Below are 17,555 nucleotides of genomic sequence, written 5' to 3' on the forward strand. Positions count from 1 at the left end.
AATGTCAGAACTTCGTAAAATTTAACACAAAAAGGACTACTGTAATGCCATGTCTAAATACAGTATTTGTTGTTACTTAAAATCAGAGAATTTTTAGAGCTGAAATATCTCATGGGGGAAAACCAAAATAGTTTGGTGACTTGTCAAGGTCAAACAGACCAAGCTGGGCCTAGCACCCAGGTTTTCTGACTTGTACTCTAGTATTCTTTTACTTGTCAGTGTAAATTGACATACTTTTTACTTACAGAACATGAGGATTCTTTTTTTTTTTTTTAAAGATTTTATTTATTTGTCAGAAAGAGAAAGAGGCAGAGGGAGATGCAGTATCCCCATTGAGTAAGAAGCGATGTGGGACTTATGGGAGGACCCTGGGATCATGACCTGAGCCACCGAAACATCCAAAGGATTATTTCTTTTTAATGACTAAGAAAACTAGGTATAAAATTCAGCAAAGCACTCCTGGATAGAAAGTCAATGACAGGTTACAAACATGCTGAAGGCTTTAATTGAAGGGAAAAAGTAACTTAGCATATTTCAGTGCTGGGGTCTAATTATAATTCCACCCCAAAACTAATGAACCTAATACCCCATTGGGGGTATTTAGGTTATCTGGTCATTTAGTTATCTGGTTTCTCATTTGTACATGTAAGCGTCCCATATACATGATTTTGAGAAGACTTAGTAGATAACACACCAGTGAACACAGATCTTGCCATGTGTAAGTTAAAGATGCAACCCTTAAATAATGAATCAAAGTATAAGAAACCTCCAGACTCCGCACCATTTTTAAAAAAGAAAAGACTATGATTTACTAAAGAATCCCTTAGCAAAATAAACATTAGCTTCTACACATTTTATTTTAGGTAGGCCTTTTCAAGATTCCAGTTGAAGTTTTGAGGATTATACCTAAAGTTGTGCCTAATCACCCCCCTCTCATGGTCTGTTCTGGGGAGAGAGGATCCGAAACTGGTCAGAGGAGGGTGGAAATACTCCAGCCCTCTGCTCCCAAGAAAGCACCCACAGGGGTCTGTCTACCTCAAGAAGCCATCCTGGGCTTGGATTCCAGCCAAGTGTCTTCACATCTTCAGGGCTCTGGAGCCCAGGTTGGTGTCATCTCCTCCCAGGAAGCTTCGGCCACAGTGGGCAGAAATCATTTGATAACTTAATCTTGTTGGGAGTAAGAGACGCTGAGGCCTGTGTACTCTAGTGATAAACGGAAGCATCCGGGTGAGTCAAGGAAGAGACATGATATCTTTCAAAAGTAATATAAACGAGTAAAGCATAAACAAGAACTTAAAGTGGGGAGGGGCCACCCCCCCCCACAAAACGTGGTAGGCGTCTGGAGGGCATTTAGCCGCGTCGTTAAGCCCTGGAGGTTCTTGGGGTTCTCTGCGGGGAGCCTTTTCCCTAGCTGGGAGGACACGAGTTTGGAGGAGGTGAATTTCCTAAAGCCCAGGAGCGGCCCTTGGACCCTCCCCCTTCCTATAATTAACTCAACGCCGGTCCCGCCAGTAGGGACCAGCGGCTTCCCTGGACCGCCCCCTTCCCCTAGCCCCTCTGGCGGGGGCAGGAGAGGATCTCGGGGAGGGGGTGCTCGACCCCCCGCCACACGAGTCCCCACCTAAGCGGTTTCAAAGCCCGACCCTGCCTAGGGCCGGCCGCCTACGGGATCGTCCCCACTCCTCCCCACTCCTCGCCGTCCTCCCGCGCCGGCCGCGCCCGCCCCGGCCCTGCCGGCGGGCGCGGGGGGCGCGGGCCCCGGCCCCGCGTGACGTGGGCGCCGCGGCGGGAGGGGCCGCCCGGGGGGCTCCGGCCGCCTTATTAGCGCCCGGCGGGTCGCCGGCAGCCAGCAGACCGCCGCACTGAGAGCAACAGGAGCCGGCTAGCGACCCACTCCTCCCACCTCCTCCGCCAGCCTCCTCCTCCTCCCCTTCGGCTCCTCCCGCCCCCACCTCTGTGTGAGCGGCGGAGTCGCCCTCTCCCTGCCTCTTTCTCCCGCTCCCGCTCGCTCGTCTCTCTCGCTAATACTTCCCCCTGCTGTGCTCCAGGGCGCCCAAGCATTCTCCGCGCTAACCTTACGAACCAATGGTGCTCGAAAAGCCCAGGAAAAGCCGCTTTGGGCAGAGATAGTTGGAAGCCCCTCGTCCCTTCCCCCTCTCCCGGCGCAGCCCGTGCCCGGCTCGCAGCACCTTCTCGCTCCTGCACACTCTGTTTGGGAGAACGGGGTGAGAAGGTGAAGTGGAAAGAACTGCAGAGCAGAGGGGGCCAGTCTCAGAGCTCAAATTTCATTTTCATTGAAGCAAATCACAGAAGATAAGTTTTTTTTTTTATTCTGCATTTTTTCTTTTTCTTTCTTTCTTTTTTTTTAAAGAAACTTATTTTGGGGGGGGTTTGCTCTGGGCATTTGCTTTTTGCCCAGTAGTTGAAAAGTGAACTCGACTCGTGATGGTTCTCCTGTCACTTTGGTTGATAGCAGCCGCTCTGGTAGAGGTTAGGACTTCAGCTGATGGACAAGTAAGTGGAAAATAATAACAATAAAAAACTCAAACCCAACCTTTTCCCGAAAAAGTTCCTCCCCTCTTTCCCCTCCTCTCTTTCCTCCTCCCCCCCTCCCACCCTTCCCTGTTATCTTGTGCCTTCAGGAACGGTGTTTGAGGGCTGGGCGCAGCCTGCGGGGTTTTCTGGGGTGGGGGGTTGAATTGCAGGGGTGGGTTGTGACTCCCACTCTGGGAGCCCAGGCTTGTCACACCTAGGGCTTCCCCCCCACCCCCCTTTGCGGCATTCGTAACAATTCCTGGTGACAAACTGCAGCCAATTCGCATCCTCGCCGGGCCATCTGGGTTTCCCCTTTCCGGAGGGCGGTCTGGGCGCTTGAATGAAGTTCTGAACGCTGGGTCCAGGATCCCAGTGCTCTGGTTGCTGCCGCCGGAGTAGGGTTCGCGGGGCTTTCTCTCCTCCTCACTGACTCAGAGCTTTTTCGGGCAGCCGGAGGCGGGGGTTTCAGGAAGTCCTTGGGCCGGACAGGGAGCGATCCAGTAGACACGTGTCCTGGGAGGACCGCGGCCGGGCTGGGGTTTGACAGTTGGGGAGGGGGACTGGGGACGTTTCCTGCCCTGCATTTTCCTGGGCAGAGGCTGGAGGCGCCGGCCGCGTTACTCCCCTCCCCCTCCGCACAACTCCTCCTCTTTTAAAGCTAAGTTGAGTGCAGCTCTGTTGCTTTTCGGCCCAGCCCCCACCCTTTGGAGACTCAAGGTGAAGCTCGATGCTCTCTGAAGAGTCCTTGGGAAGGCTCGGCGGGACGAGCGGAGCCCCGAGCCGTTTGTTGTAAATCACATCAGCTCGGGGCCGGTGGGACTTCGGGCACAGAATAACTCTGTGAGTTTTTGTAGCTTCTCTGGTCGGCCTGGTGTGGCCATAGGTTAAAAAAAAGTAGAAGATTGTCTAGTTGATTCTTGACCTCAAATCTGATATATCGGGCCCCCTTTTAGGTTTCTTTTCACGCATATGAATACAGAGATTTTCTTTGCTAATCCTCACCCAGTATCTGAGTTTTAAGAAAATAATATTGAATGTCCGTATTTATTTTTGCTGGCTTTATAAATATTAAAATTAAAACGGGCAAACAACTCCCCGTTCTAGACTGTTATTGAATTGGCTCATTCTCTTGCCACAAGAACCTACAAACCAAGGCTCAGCCTTTAGGCACCAGTCCCCATCTCCCGCATCTCCCGATTAGCTCCTGAAAAGCATTACTGGTAGAAATAAAACGTACAAGGTGATAAGATGAAACCCAGTAACTGTTTCTTTTTACTTTTCCCCCTCCTTTACAGGCTGGGAATGAAGAAATGGTGCAAATAGGTAAGCCTTGTTCTCAGATGTCATTCTTATCTTGGTAGGAAGTAGAGAATGAAATAAGCTAATTAAAATATTTTTTCTGAAATTTCTCCTGTTTGTGGTTAAAAAAAAAATAATTTGTAGTTCAGGAGCATTTCTGTTCTCTTCCTCTTTCGGGAAGAGGGCCCCACTTTCTTCAGACGGAGTTAAAGGGATATAAAAATTCTGCCGTTGGACTTGTAATGCATCAGTTTTTTACTGTCCCTGGACAAGCCACTGGTAGGTACTTGGAGAATGATGTAGAGGTTGGAAGAAGACATGGAGATAAGTCAAATCAAATCAACTCGTGGAGCATTAGGAGGAACACGTCTGATTAGAACAGAAGGCAAAGTGTAAGAATGCTACAAAGGAGGGAAAAATGAAAGAGGATGAAAATTTTTCTCTTAAAAATTTTCCAGCTTTGTATAAGACCTCTGATGACTTCTCTCATTCCATCTGCTTTACAATAATTATCTACTAATGTGCAATATATAGCTAGGCACTTTGAAAATAATGTCTAAAACTTCAGTATTACCTGATGATGTGGGAATTATTCCCATTTTATGGGTGAGAAGACTGAGGCTCAGAGAGTATAAGTGACTTGTAACAGGTCACTCCCAAGTCCACATGATCTTTTTTTGAAGCTATTTATAATAGTAATTGTTCTGAATTCAGAGACTGAAAGTCATCCGGCCAGAAGCCAGGCTCCATTCAGAGTCTTTTTATATACATTTAACTTGGATTACTTTAAAAGATAAATTTTCCTTTTGGCAGTGTATTAGTCTCTTTAAATTCTGTATTTGTCAGGTGATATTGTGAAGTCATCTTTGAAGTGAAAAGTTTTGATTACTACAAACACAGTTACCTGTCCTTGCCTGTGTGCTGGGCGTCGGGCACTGTATTAATTGCTTTGTGTGCATTGTGTCATCTAACTCTCACAAGCACACACGAGGTAGAGACACCATTGTGCCTGTTTCAGATTTGGAGAAAATGAGGCTTGAGAGGTTCTACAGCTACCAGCTAGAGTGCATAGGGCAGAGCTGGGAGGATTCCATACTTGTAAACTAATGCAGGGACCCGAAGGTCCAGGCCCAGAGGTGTCCGTACGTAGCTGTTTCTCCACAGATGTCAGAATGCTCCCTTCCTCGGCAGTGTTTGGCATTGTTGGAACTCTTCTCCAAGCTTAGACCTCCATAGTAAGAGTAGGGCAAAGGGGAGGACAGTGACTGAGAACTGTATTAAATATACAGTGTCTGTGAAGAGACATTTGTTATGTGTAGCTGATAACATTCAGTCGTGAATATCTGTCTTTTTAAAGAAGGACTTAAAAAAAAATCCTCAAACCAGTAAAAAAGAAAACTGTCTTCCTTTTTTATTGCTTAAACATTTGATTACTTAAACATCCCAACTTTTCAATATGTAAATTAAAAAGCTGTGTTAAGATGGCCCATCCTAGGGGTGCCTGGGTGGCTTTGTTGGTTAAGTGTCCAACTCTTGATCTCAGCTCAGGAGGTCTTGATCTCTGGGTTGTCAGTTCGAGCCCTGCAAAAAAAAAAGAAAAAAGATCACCCATTCTATCAGAGATAACCCATTCTATAAAAAAGATTACCCATTCTATCAAAGGAATAAAATACATGCTTTGATTAAATTTTCAGATAGAATCAGCATGTTCTCCTGTAAGAGGCCCTGAGTTAGACTTTGGTCCAGTCCTTTTGTTAATATAAATTACTTCAGTTGCAGATTTCTGCAGAGAAGGAAGTGGTACAGGTGTGCTTAAATTTGGTAGAGGAAGATGAGTAGCAGTGTGGAAGAGGGGAGGGCAGGGGACTCTTAGATTGTGTTGCTGGAGATTTTCTTGCTCCCAAGTTCCTCTGCTTTATAGGGTTTCTCTTTTTTATTACTGTCATTTTTATTTACCATTTTCAGGTTGAGTGAAGAGAAGAAATAAAGATAAAAATAGGTTTGACTCATGAGTCTTGTGATAGTAAAAGTGTAGCTATCATTTGGCTTTGGGATATAATCATTTATGTAGCACTTAAAAGGGATTTAAAAATACATTTAAAAAAAAATCTATGTATAGGAATGAGATTTCTTTCCCTTGTCCCAAGGTGCAAAGGGGTTGTTAACCTGAAAGTTTGGTAAAATGCCCTCCTCTACATATAATTAAGTAATTTTTTCCCAAGAATTATTTTAAAAGTGGTTTTATATAACTGCTTAGAGGTGCTATTTGATCAACGGTACAATTAGGAAAGATTAATAAGGCTTGTAGAATTAATTATTTTTACTGGTCTCCAAATCGGCTAGAGAAAAGTCCATGGTTCTGAATGATTTCTGTATAATTTAATGTCTCAGGAAGAGATAACTATAGATTAGTGACAAACCACAGATTATTAGGAAGCTGAATTAAAAAAAAATAGTAGAAACTATTTTCTACTGCATGGATATACTATCCATGCAGGATAGTGCGTATGAGTGTACACCTTGCTGACCCTTCTGGAAGGGAGCCCTCCTGGTGACTAGCATCTGGATCGAGAAGTACAACACTACTAGCACTTGGGCTACCTTCTTTGCACTGTCCGCACATGATGGGTAACTGCTTTCTTGGCTTCTGACAGGACAGGTTAATTTTGCCCGTTTTTAAGAAATATAGTCATGCAATATGTGCTTAAGAAAGCAATAAAAAATGTGTCTAAAATGCTTCAACCCCTAGAGAGTCGGAAGGCTTTTATTTAGGTAGAGAGAAGGTGGTTGTGATGAGGGCAGGTTAGACTGTGTATAGAAATATCACCTACGTAGTGTGTTGATGGGCCTTTGCTTCTTTCCTTCTCTCCAGCCCAGTGGAAAAATGCCTTCTTGGTATGTGGGCAAGTATGATTCACCCTAGAGAAACTGGGCAAATAGGCTTTGAACTCCGACCTACTTCTCTGCTTCTTGGTCAACCAAAGAGGAACTGCTTACCTATCTACCTGTCTGCACCCACATATACATACACTCATACATGTATACATATGTGTATATGTATATACATATACACATACATGTGTGAGTGCGTATGCCTTGTGTATATATGTGTAAGTGTGTTTCCTGAGGTCATTAACATACTTCTGTGGCATATCAGGGAGTTCTTTCATTCTGACTCAGAGTATGGCCTTGGTAGGACACCTAGGGTAATTGTGGGCAGCTGGTTGGCTGGCCTGATTGGGTAAGTAGTCTTGCTCTGTGACACATGTGGCTTAGGAAGTAATCATGGTCCTGTAGAAATCGGAGAATTCTGTAAAATCTGCAAAGAATTCTCTGAATCCTTTGTTTCATAAGCTACCACTCTGAAATTGCCTGAGTATCATTAGAGGAAAAAATCATTGTGAGGCTTTGGTGTTGGGCTGAGTTCCCTCACTTATCCCCCGTCTTGGAATCAGGGCATACCTATCTTTCTCTGCCCTATTTCTGTTTCCAGGTCTCAAATTCCATTACATTTCATTCTTAACAAAATAAAGTCGCTAATCTTGTCCTCTCAAATATCCAGTTTACTGAGAAATATTGGTTCATCATTTGCAGGTACTTATTTGGTTTTCAAGGTTTAGTGTGAGTCACTTCCTCTAGTCCTTGGCTTATAGTAGGCATTTCTACTGGTGTAGACCTCATGAGAGCAAACACTTTGTCTTGATGATTGCTGTATCCCCGGTATATAAAATTGGGCTTGGTACCTCGTGGGTCCTCAAATATTTGTTATTCAGTGCATAGATCTAGTAAGCAGGGATTGGGATTCACCTAGTGTTCTGGCTTTTCTTAAATGCTCTTGTTCTGTGCCCCTCTCCAGGTTTAATTGGTTCCTAAGAAAATGAGGATGAGGATAATGGCTATACGATTAATTATTCAGTGTTATCAAGGCTCCTTGTGACTTCTCTTTTCATTCCACAAAGCTCACGGAGCTAGGTTTATTGGTTTCTTACACTTTTCTGTTTCTGTTCAATAAGATTTGGTAAATTGAACTGAATTACGTGCAGGTTGGGAATGCCCACTAATTTGGCACTAATGTCTACTTGAGATCTCTGTTTCAGGCATCAGGGGAAATAAGATAACCTAAGATTAAAATCTACCAATTTGCCAGCAGCAATACTGTGGTTTAAAGTGTGATTTAAGGGGGTTTAAAGGGATCCTTCATAAAATTTAGGATTTTAGCTATCTGTATAGCCATTGTTCTTTCTTGTACCTAAAGATCATGCATTTGACTTCACTGATTTAGCTTCCATCCCTCCATTGAACATCATAATGGCTAATATTAAATGCTTTAAGCTTTGTAGATGAAGATGTTATTTAGTGTAGCATGTTAATCTATTACCAGCAAATTATTATTGCTGTTTAGCTGAAATATTTCTTCCCCATATTTTCACTGTTTTTTCTTGTCATTATACCAAATAATCATAATATTGCTCAGAAATGTTAAGAAATCCCCATGGTCAGTTCTGCTTCCAGGATGATTATCTCTAAGCATTCTTTGCTTGTGGGTAGCCAATCCAGATTACCTTGGAAAGCCATTAGGGACAATTCCAAATTGCCTGGTAAAATCATGAGTGGTTTCAATATGAAGGATTTGGTTATGTTACTTGGACTGGATATATTGACAGTGATGACTTAGATGGAACTCTAATGACAGAATTTTGGGAACCTTCTCTTTGTGTTGCTCCAATAGAAATCAGCTTTTACTCCTAAACTGTGCTACGTCTATTATTAGAAATTGTTGAATTATTCTTTTTCATTAGTTTTTCTTCTGAATATAGATGTTTTACATGTGCCCATTAAAATTGTCTTCTTTAGTTTTTCTGTATTCCCCAGCTTTTTGACAATCATCTTAAGTACCAAACTGTTATAATTTAGCATATTCTTGCTCAGTCATCTTTCAGTACACAGATTGTGTGGATTATTTTTTGTATATGTGTTTTTGTTTTATTTGCTATTTTAGTATAGTTTACCATAGCATTACAAAATCCTTATAAACATAGTTTTAATCTCATTATCCTAATAAACCTTAATTTAGGTACTTATTTCCCTAAGGACACCTATTTTCTCATGATAATGAATGTTACCACACAGTGTTTAATATAGATAGCTGCCTGCTTTTCAAATGACTACTTTAGGAGAAAGCCCTAGAAGCTGATTGCTGAGTAAAACCAAATTAACATGATACGTTTTGACAGATGGCTTTTAAAGAAGTTTGTATGATCTGAACTTTTACTAGTAGTATAGGGAAGTGTTGATTTTTAAAAATTTCAGTTTTAAATTAGTTTTGGCTCTGTTTCCCTAAATCTGAATATAATTTTTAAATTCTTGATTGTGCAGTCTTTGAAATATGTAATGAATTAATCATTTTTTAGTTATCAAGTACCCCAAAGTATGATCAATTATAAAAACGTTTTGTAAACTTTAGTAGTACTATGAAAAGATTCATCCACCTCATAGAATTTGAGAGTTGTATTATTCTTTAGAATGGATAATAAAGTGTGGGAAGAGTTTTTCTAGTTTCGGAATCTCTGTTCCCACAAGTAATTTATCCATCCTAATTTTCCAAATACGTTTACATGATTTTGCTGACTAACTGTAAATCCTTAGGAGAGATTTTGTGGTCACGTCAGTCTCTTGTTTATAAAAATGATTGCCACAAATTCAGCATGATGAATCTTTATGGAATTTAGAATAAACTGTGACCAGCATGAAACAGTCTATCTTGTTTTTGAAGTGACTGATAAAACAAAAATAACATTTAGGAAACTCATAGGTAGTAAGATAGGATTAAATATACGCATCTTCAAATACTGGGATCTTAGATGTTAAATCACATTTCCTACAATCTTTCTTTGTTATTTAGCATTTATATTTTTATATGTGTATATGCACATAAATTAAAAAGAATGATTGGAATCATTCATCATATGAGCTTGAGTTCTCTTTTATATGTAAAAATCTCTCTCTTTTACATGTAAAGTCCATTCCTTAATCTAAAACATAACCAGCCTATCCAGTAGAGGACCTATTAGTATTCATTGCCTTTCTTCCATTAAATGGTCAGGGGCACAGACTGTTGTTCACTGTGTAGTTTACTACTTTCTAGCTGACTTTAACCTCTCAAAGCATCTCTTCTGTGTAAACATAGGCATACTACTACTTCTTAGTTCATAGAATTGTAAAGGATTCATAAAGTGCTGGCACATGGGAAGCAAGCTAGGATAATAGCTATTATTAGTATATCTTAGTCTTGTGCTTTTTAAAAAACACTTTTAATCAATGAGAGCCACCCCATTCTAATCCGTACATTTTTGATAGGTCTGCCTACCACCATGAATTTCCAGGAACCTTAATTTACTGTGTCAAGGACTTGTAAACTCTCCAGCCACTCAGCTCACCATGTGACAGCTCTTTGAGAGTTCTATTTTCATGTATTATCTTAAAGTTGATATCTCAATATAGTATTGCTTAATTCATTGGAATACGGCAGTAGGGGGGAGTTGGGTAAGGAATGAACAGTGCAAAACGATTACTCCGTACAGACTCCATGCCAACTTTATTTCATGTATACCGGACAGAATTCTTTCTTCTTTTCATCTTGTTTATGGAAAGTCCTATTTAATTGAGAGAAAGTTCCTGTATTAATCATGACTCGTTTGGATGCAAATAACAGGAGCCCACTTGACACTGGTTAAGGAAAACAAAATTGATCTGGTAATCAGAGTCAGGTATAGTTGAACCGAGGGCTCAAACAATGTCAGAAATCCCTCTCTCTCCTCCCCTGACTCTTCTTTCTTTCTCATTTTCCTGCGTTGGCTCTGTTTCTTTATCAGGATATGATTGGTGGCCCCTCAGGTTGTGGCAAAGACTGTCACCAGCATCTCTAGGCTTTCATTCTACCTTTCACCCCACTAGACAGAACACTTGTTTTTTTTTTTTTAAAGATTTTATTTATTCATTTGAGACACAGAGATACAGAGAGAGAGAGAGCATGAGCAGGGAGAGAGGCAGAGGGAGAGGGAGAAGTAGGCTCCCCGCTGAGCCAGGAGCCCGATGCGGGGCTCGATCCCAGGACCCTGGGATCATGACCTGAGCCGAAGGCAGACGCTCAACCATCTGAGCCACCCAGGCGCCCCAGAACACTTGTTTTTTGATAGCCCCAGCAAAATGTCCTGGGGGAGGGTGGTTTGATTGGCTACTTGGCTTGAGTCATAAGCTTATCCTGGAACCATTCGCTGTGGCAGGGGATGCAGTGCTCTGATTGGCCTGGATTGAGTCATTTCACTCTTGATTTACAGGGACTAAGAGTGGAATTCAGGATGGTTAACCTGAGGGAACACTGGGGTGCAGTTAAAGAAAAAGGAGGGGGGCGCCTGGGTGGCTCAGTCATTGAGCGTCTGCCTTCGGCTCAGGTCATGGTTCCAGGGTCCTGGGATCGAGCCCCGCATCAGGCTCCCGGCTCAGCGGGAAGCCTACTTCTCCCTCTCCCACTCCCCCTGCTGTGTTCCCTCTCTCGCTGTCTCTCTCTTTCTATCAAATAAATAAATAAAATCTTTAAAAAAAAAAAAGAAAAAGAAAAAGGAGGATGGATGCTAGGGAGCACACATGTAATCATGCCGCAGCCTGAGGGCTTCCCAGCACACTGCATGGGAACTGGCAGCTGTGGTAGGTAGAATAATGGCCCCCCAGGGGTGTCTACATCCGAATCCCTGGAGCTCATGAGTATGTGATGTTACATGGCCGAGAAGAGTTAAGTTTGCCAATGGAATTAAGGTTGCTAATCGGTTGGCCTTTAAATAGGTAGATTAGCCCAGATTTTCCGAGGTCGGTCCTCATAAATAGAAGAGGGAGACAAAAAGACAAAACTAGGGAGATGGCAGCATAAGAAAGGACTTGGTCTGAAGTTTCTGGCTTTGAAGATAAAGGCAGGGACCTAGGGAGCCAGGGAACACCTGTGGCCTCCAGAAGTTCGGAAAGTCAAGGAAACAGATTATTCCCAGAGCTTCTTGAAGAAATGCAGCCCTGCCGACACCTTGATTTTAGACCCCTGTGACCTATTTCAGACTTCTGACCTCCAGAACTGTAGGGTAATACATATATATTGTTTTAAGTCGCCAAGTTTGTGGCAATTTGTTACAGCAGTAATAGAAAGCTAATACAGTGGCCCAGTGCACTGTCCCCATTTCTCATACTTTTGTCATACTGTGAGCCAGACTATTGTAGATTTGGAAAATGTAATCAACACAAGTAAGTTTCAGTGAAGACCTTTAAAAATGCTGTTTGCATTTCTTGCCTGTCATATTTTCCTCAGCCTTTGGCCCAGGGGGACAAATGCTTATTTTTCCTGGCTTTAAATTCTAGGCTCAATATTAGTCTTTAAAAGTATTATCCATCAAAAAATTGTGAGGTATATGAGAAATATTAATTTATAGAATGTATAATATAGCTCTTGAATCTGTAAAACTTCCAGGGATGATGAATATAACCATTAGATGTGCTTCTTTAAAAACTAAGATTGGAATGTTAACATTTTGGCATCGGGGACTCACGTAAAAAAAAAAAAAAATATATATATATATCTTCTCTACTTGTTATTCTGTTATTAATTATTTGATCATTTTAAGATGTAGCAAACCAAGAAAATGCTTGGACATTTTTCTTCTTCTTCTTTTTTTTTTTTTTTTCCATGAAAGATCTTCTCTTACCTGATTTCATGTTCTGGAACACTAAAGAATGTGGTGTTCTTTCCTAAGTGACTCTCTCGAATGTAAACATTGTGCAATTGCAACAAATATTTATGAAAAAGCCAGATTTAAAAAAATGAGAAGAATTTTTAAGTTCACGACGATTTGTTCTTTCTTAATGAATAAAAGGAAAAAAAAAGCTTTCTTTTTTTTCTCCAATAGTTTGTTGAAAAATCTTTGACTGTGAAAGTAGGTTTGCAATTAAAATAAAAGACTTCAAAGAGGTTCTCTGCCTTGCGGTGATAAGAGCCTAGAGGAGATGAAGTGGGGGGAAAAAGACCTTGGTTCTGCTCAGGAGTTCAGCAAGTGTCACAACTAACTTTTAATTGCCTTTCAGTGAAGATGCGTCCCCTTCTCCGTTTGTGTTTACGGCCTTGGGAAGCCCTTCAGCGCGTGGTGTCCTCTTTAAGGTCCACTCATCACCCTGCTCACATTTTTCCTAGAGCAGCTGGCTCCTGTCATTTCTGATGAAAGTCATTCTCTGACCCTCAGAGAAGGATTTGGGAATGTTGTTGTTGGAGCGGCTTCTTTAGCAGATCTTGAAAAAGCTTATTCGATTTCCTTCTTGTGGCCAGATTGTTGCATACTGAGAATTTGTACCTGAAAAAGGAAGTTGCCTGTGTAAACTGCCTCTTGATAATCATCAACCAATTCTTGGGAGAGGATCCCAGTGTCTGGGCAGGTAACAGAGTATGGGTTGTTACGGCTAGCCTGGACTTCAGGCCCTCCGTTAACATGGAGCTGAGGATCCCTTCTACCCATATCAGAAACACCAGGCTCGGGCGGGAGTGGAGATGGGAGAGGCCTGAGAGGTGCCGGGACGTGGAAGGACTCGGAAGCCCACTTCCATCTTCTATAGCTCAGCTGGATGGGGATGGTCACGGTGATAATAACCTCAGCTAATTTTTCTTTTATTGCATTGTTACTAGCTGGACTAAGTCTTTTATGTGCCTTACCTTGTTTGAGCCCATTATTTTACAGGCAATCTCTCTGAGCCTTAATTTTGATAATTTGCTTGCAGAGGCCAAAATGCACATCAGCTTGAAATCAGAATTTAAACGCAGTACTTTCTGCTCCAGACCTTCGGTAATCAACCGTCTTACCCCACCTTCTCCCTTCCTTGCTTGGGAACTCAAGCCATATTGCATCAATCACAAGTATTCCAATATTTTATATACCAGGAGTAGCTTTGGGCTTCATTAGATCAACTAAAGATTGCTATAATATGTGTGAGCTTTGTACTGTAGTCACTTGAGGTCTCAGTAATGTTGATTATACTATTGAACACTTCTGTTCTCTTACTGTTCTATAGTGTGGTCTTTGTAACATACTGGGGACATCTAGTAACCTCTAGGAGACATGTGGATATCATTGCACAACGTATTAGATGGATACCAAGCTGCCCGTCCTCAGTTGTGAGCTTCTGAGACTGAATGCATAAGGGAATTAAGATGATGCCAGAGCTTGGGCCACAGTGGTATACTGTGAAAGCACTCCCTCTCAAGAATCCCCACTTCCAAAAATCACCATTGATTTTTTTTCCCCAAAGACTGCTGTATGCTGGGGACATTTAAACATAGTTAAGATACCACACCTCCATCCCAAAGAGCCTAAAATCTCTGAAAGGACAAGACGTAAGCATATAATTTTTCTCCCATACAGATTTTTAGAACTTTTATACAGATAATGTGTGATGATGAGATCTAAGAAGCCTAGACCAGCAGGTCTATACTCCGGGCAAGATAGCAGGGAAGGTTTCTTAGGAGAGATGGGGCTTGAGATAGGCCCTGTAGGCCAGGTTGGATTTGTATGGATGGAGAGAAAGGAGAGTCCTTTCCCTGGGGGCGAATGGTGGAGTAGGACTTTGAGGACAGGTGTGATTAAGTTGGGTCTAGGCCCAATAGAATGTTTCAGTAGGCCAGTATGGGAGATGATGTGGCAAAGAGGTTAGGGACAGAGCGCATAGGGCCTTAAATGACAGTTCAGTTTTGGGTTCAGTTACTCAGTCTGCGAGTTTCAGTTCCTTATTTGTGAAGTGAGAGGATTTGATTAGTAGAGGTCTTTAAAGCAATTTTCATGTCTAACATGGAGAAAAAGCGATCAGTTTTCTGAAACTGTTTTATCTTTGAAGTAATGATGAGCCATTGAAACTGTTCAGAGAGAATAATCCAGTAATATTAATACCTAACATTTATTGAGCCCTTCATATGTGCCAAATAGTGTCCTAAACACTTTGGATTAGGCCAGTTAGTTTTTACAAGGCGATGAATAAAATACTATTACCCTCATTTTACAGATGAGAACTGACATGGAAGTCTTAAGTGACCAAAATCACAAAGGTAGTAAGTGGCAGAATTTAGGCATTTTACATATGGGACTTTAAAACAGTTTTCCTGGCAGTAATTCAGATAATATTTTGGTACAATTTATACAGTATTTGGCTGTGAGAAATTGTGTTGGGGAGTTTGGATTTGGCACCTCACGGTTTACAGTGTGTGGTGACAAGGACTTGAAGCAATTGGAAGAAATGGGATTAGTTTGACAGCAATTTCTAAGGAGAAAACAGGACTTGAATGATATTAAATGGGGGGAAAAGTGGATATAAAATCAGTTTTCTAAGCTGGAGCTTTGGGAGAATCAGCACATCATGAACATAAACAGTGAAGTCAGGAAGGCAAGCTGAATATTTAGGGTGAAAATGAGAAGTTTGGTTTAGATATTTTAGGGGTGAAGAGAAGGTATGACACATTATTCTGGGCAGAGAACTGCCATGTTCAAGTTTCAGTGTGAAGCAAGTTCCTCTTTTTCCTTGAACCTGTATTTACTGAGCGTCTGTTATGTGCAGTACACGGACATGTGGAAAAGGGCCCAAAGTCTCAGAAATGGTTACAATTTTGAAACTGAGAAAATTCTAAGGTGGTTGACATTAAAACGAAAAGTTGGATCATCCAAAAGGTCTTGAAGTATATGGAAACATAGAACATGGCCTCCTCAAATGCTTATTTATTTACTTATTTATTTTATTTATTTGACAGAGAGAGAGGCAGAGCGAGAGAGGGAACACAAGAGGGGGAGTGGGAGAGGGAGAAGCAGGCTTCCCGCGGAGCAGGGAGCCCAATGCGGGGCTTGATGCCTGGGATCATGACCTGAGCCGAAGGCAGATGCTTAACTACTGAGCCACCCAGGCGCCCCTCCTCAAATACTTTGATGTAGGTTATGTTTAATATTAGTGTGTGTATGTGTGTGTATACAGATGTATACACATCTCTCTCTCTCTCTCTCACACACACACACACACACACACACACACACACAGGAATGTGTCTCTTTGATTCAGCCTGAGGAGGAAGAAGGCATTAAGTTAAACTCTCAAATGAGGACTTTAGAGAATTCTCTGACAAGGAGAATTGTTAGTGTTATAATTTAGTCATCCATTGAAGATACGACAATACTTTTTCTTAAAGGTAGTTTGAGTTTCTGAGGAGATCCTGAATGAAAACATACCCCTCTCACTTGCCTGAGTTAACAAGTTAGAAATAGCAGATATAAAGATGTAGTAAAAATATCTTTTACAAACAAGGCCAGGGTAACAAGAGGCTCTCCCTTTGGTGGGAAGTGCCCAGCCGGCGTGTGTCAGGCCCTGCTGGGCTAGGACAGGGCTTGCCCCCATGACGTGGGAGACAACGTGTGCTCCTTATCAGGATCCTTCCCAGAATAAGAGTGAGGAGGGAGGCTCTGAGCTTTGTGAACTTCTTATTTTTCCCAGGCTTACAAATCACAGACATCACTCTTCATTACCAGGAGAAGGGTGAGCTAAGAGATGGAGCGGCCCAGGAGAGTCAGAGAAAAATTTCTTTTCACAGAGAGCAGGAGCAGGTTAAAGGCACTCCATTTCTAACTTAAAAGGAAATCACCTTCTTGAGATGCTTTCATTGTAAGAAAGAGGCAAAGATTAGATGATTTTCAAGGTCTTTTTTATTTTTGACCTGTATAGATACTCTGTGAATATCTAAAGGGATTGCAGAATGGAGCTGATTTCCTGCTGCTTGCTTCTAAGTATGAGGGGCACTGTGTCTGCATTCCAGGAGATCTGTTTTAATGACTAGATCCACTTTCTGGTTCTTAGTAGCTTAAATATAAGACCTGAATACTACGAAATGTTTGATTTACTGGTCAGTAAGAGCCGTGAGAAGTAGAAATAACATTTGCAAGCAAAATTCTGGTTGTAGAGGTATATGACAACTTGCGTAGTTGGCTGTCATTGATTGCTTGGTGATAACTTGTTATTTGGGGAAAAGATGGTGCATTTTAATTCTAGATACACCCTCAGGCTCAAATTGCTCTCATCCATTCATTCATGGATTCATTCAGGTATTTATTGAGTGATTTCAGGTTCTATTTTAGGTACTGGGAAACAGTAGTAAAGAGAACATAAAATCTGTGCCCTCGTGGAGCTTATATGCTAGTGGGAGAAACAAAAAGTAAATGTAAATACAATTTATGGTATGTCAGAGAGTGAGTGACAAGTTTTATGGGGAAAGGGGATGGAGAGTGATGAGATGGATACTGGTCAGGACACACCTCACTGAGAGAGGGTCACATTAAAGCACAAACCTGAAGGAATTAAGGAGGGAGATCCCAGAGGAAAGCAGTCATAGTGACCTTGAGATGTGAGAATTCTCAGGGCCAGGCTGAGACCACTGAGGGGGTATGAAGGGTCGTGAAGTGCTGGGATATTAGCCAGAGCGGGATGTGGCATCAAGAGGGTTTTTATTAAAGGTGGGAGATGAGACGGCTGCTTATTTATTTGTTGATGGGAATCATCTAGTGATGTGGGGAGACTGACTGAGAAAGAAGAGAGGACAGGTGCAAAAACTTCCTGCAAAGGCGAGAGGGGTTAGGAGCTGGTGCACGGGGCGGGGGTGGGGGGGTGGGGGG

General features: G+C 42.1%; 1 protein-coding gene across 2 annotated transcripts in view; it reads left to right on the forward strand.

The window, feature by feature from the left end:
* Positions 1 to 2,331: 2,331 nt before the first annotated feature.
* The window catches only part of ADAMTS3 (ADAM metallopeptidase with thrombospondin type 1 motif 3), a 251,245-nt gene continuing 236,021 nt past the window's right edge, over positions 2,332 to 17,555 (forward strand). For both annotated transcript variants that reach the window (XM_035004838.1, XM_035004839.1), the window contains exons 1-2: positions 2,332 to 2,514; positions 3,831 to 3,858. In XM_035004838.1, the coding sequence (XP_034860729.1) occupies positions 2,446 to 2,514; positions 3,831 to 3,858 (97 nt within the window). In that variant the 5' untranslated portion in view covers positions 2,332 to 2,445. The remainder of the gene's footprint in view (positions 2,515 to 3,830; positions 3,859 to 17,555) is intronic.

This window comes from Mirounga leonina, unplaced genomic scaffold (genome assembly GCF_011800145.1).
Source record: "Mirounga leonina isolate KUSES-001 unplaced genomic scaffold, KU_Mleo_1.0 Mir_129, whole genome shotgun sequence".
In the NCBI taxonomy this organism is placed as follows: domain Eukaryota; kingdom Metazoa; phylum Chordata; class Mammalia; order Carnivora; family Phocidae; genus Mirounga; species Mirounga leonina.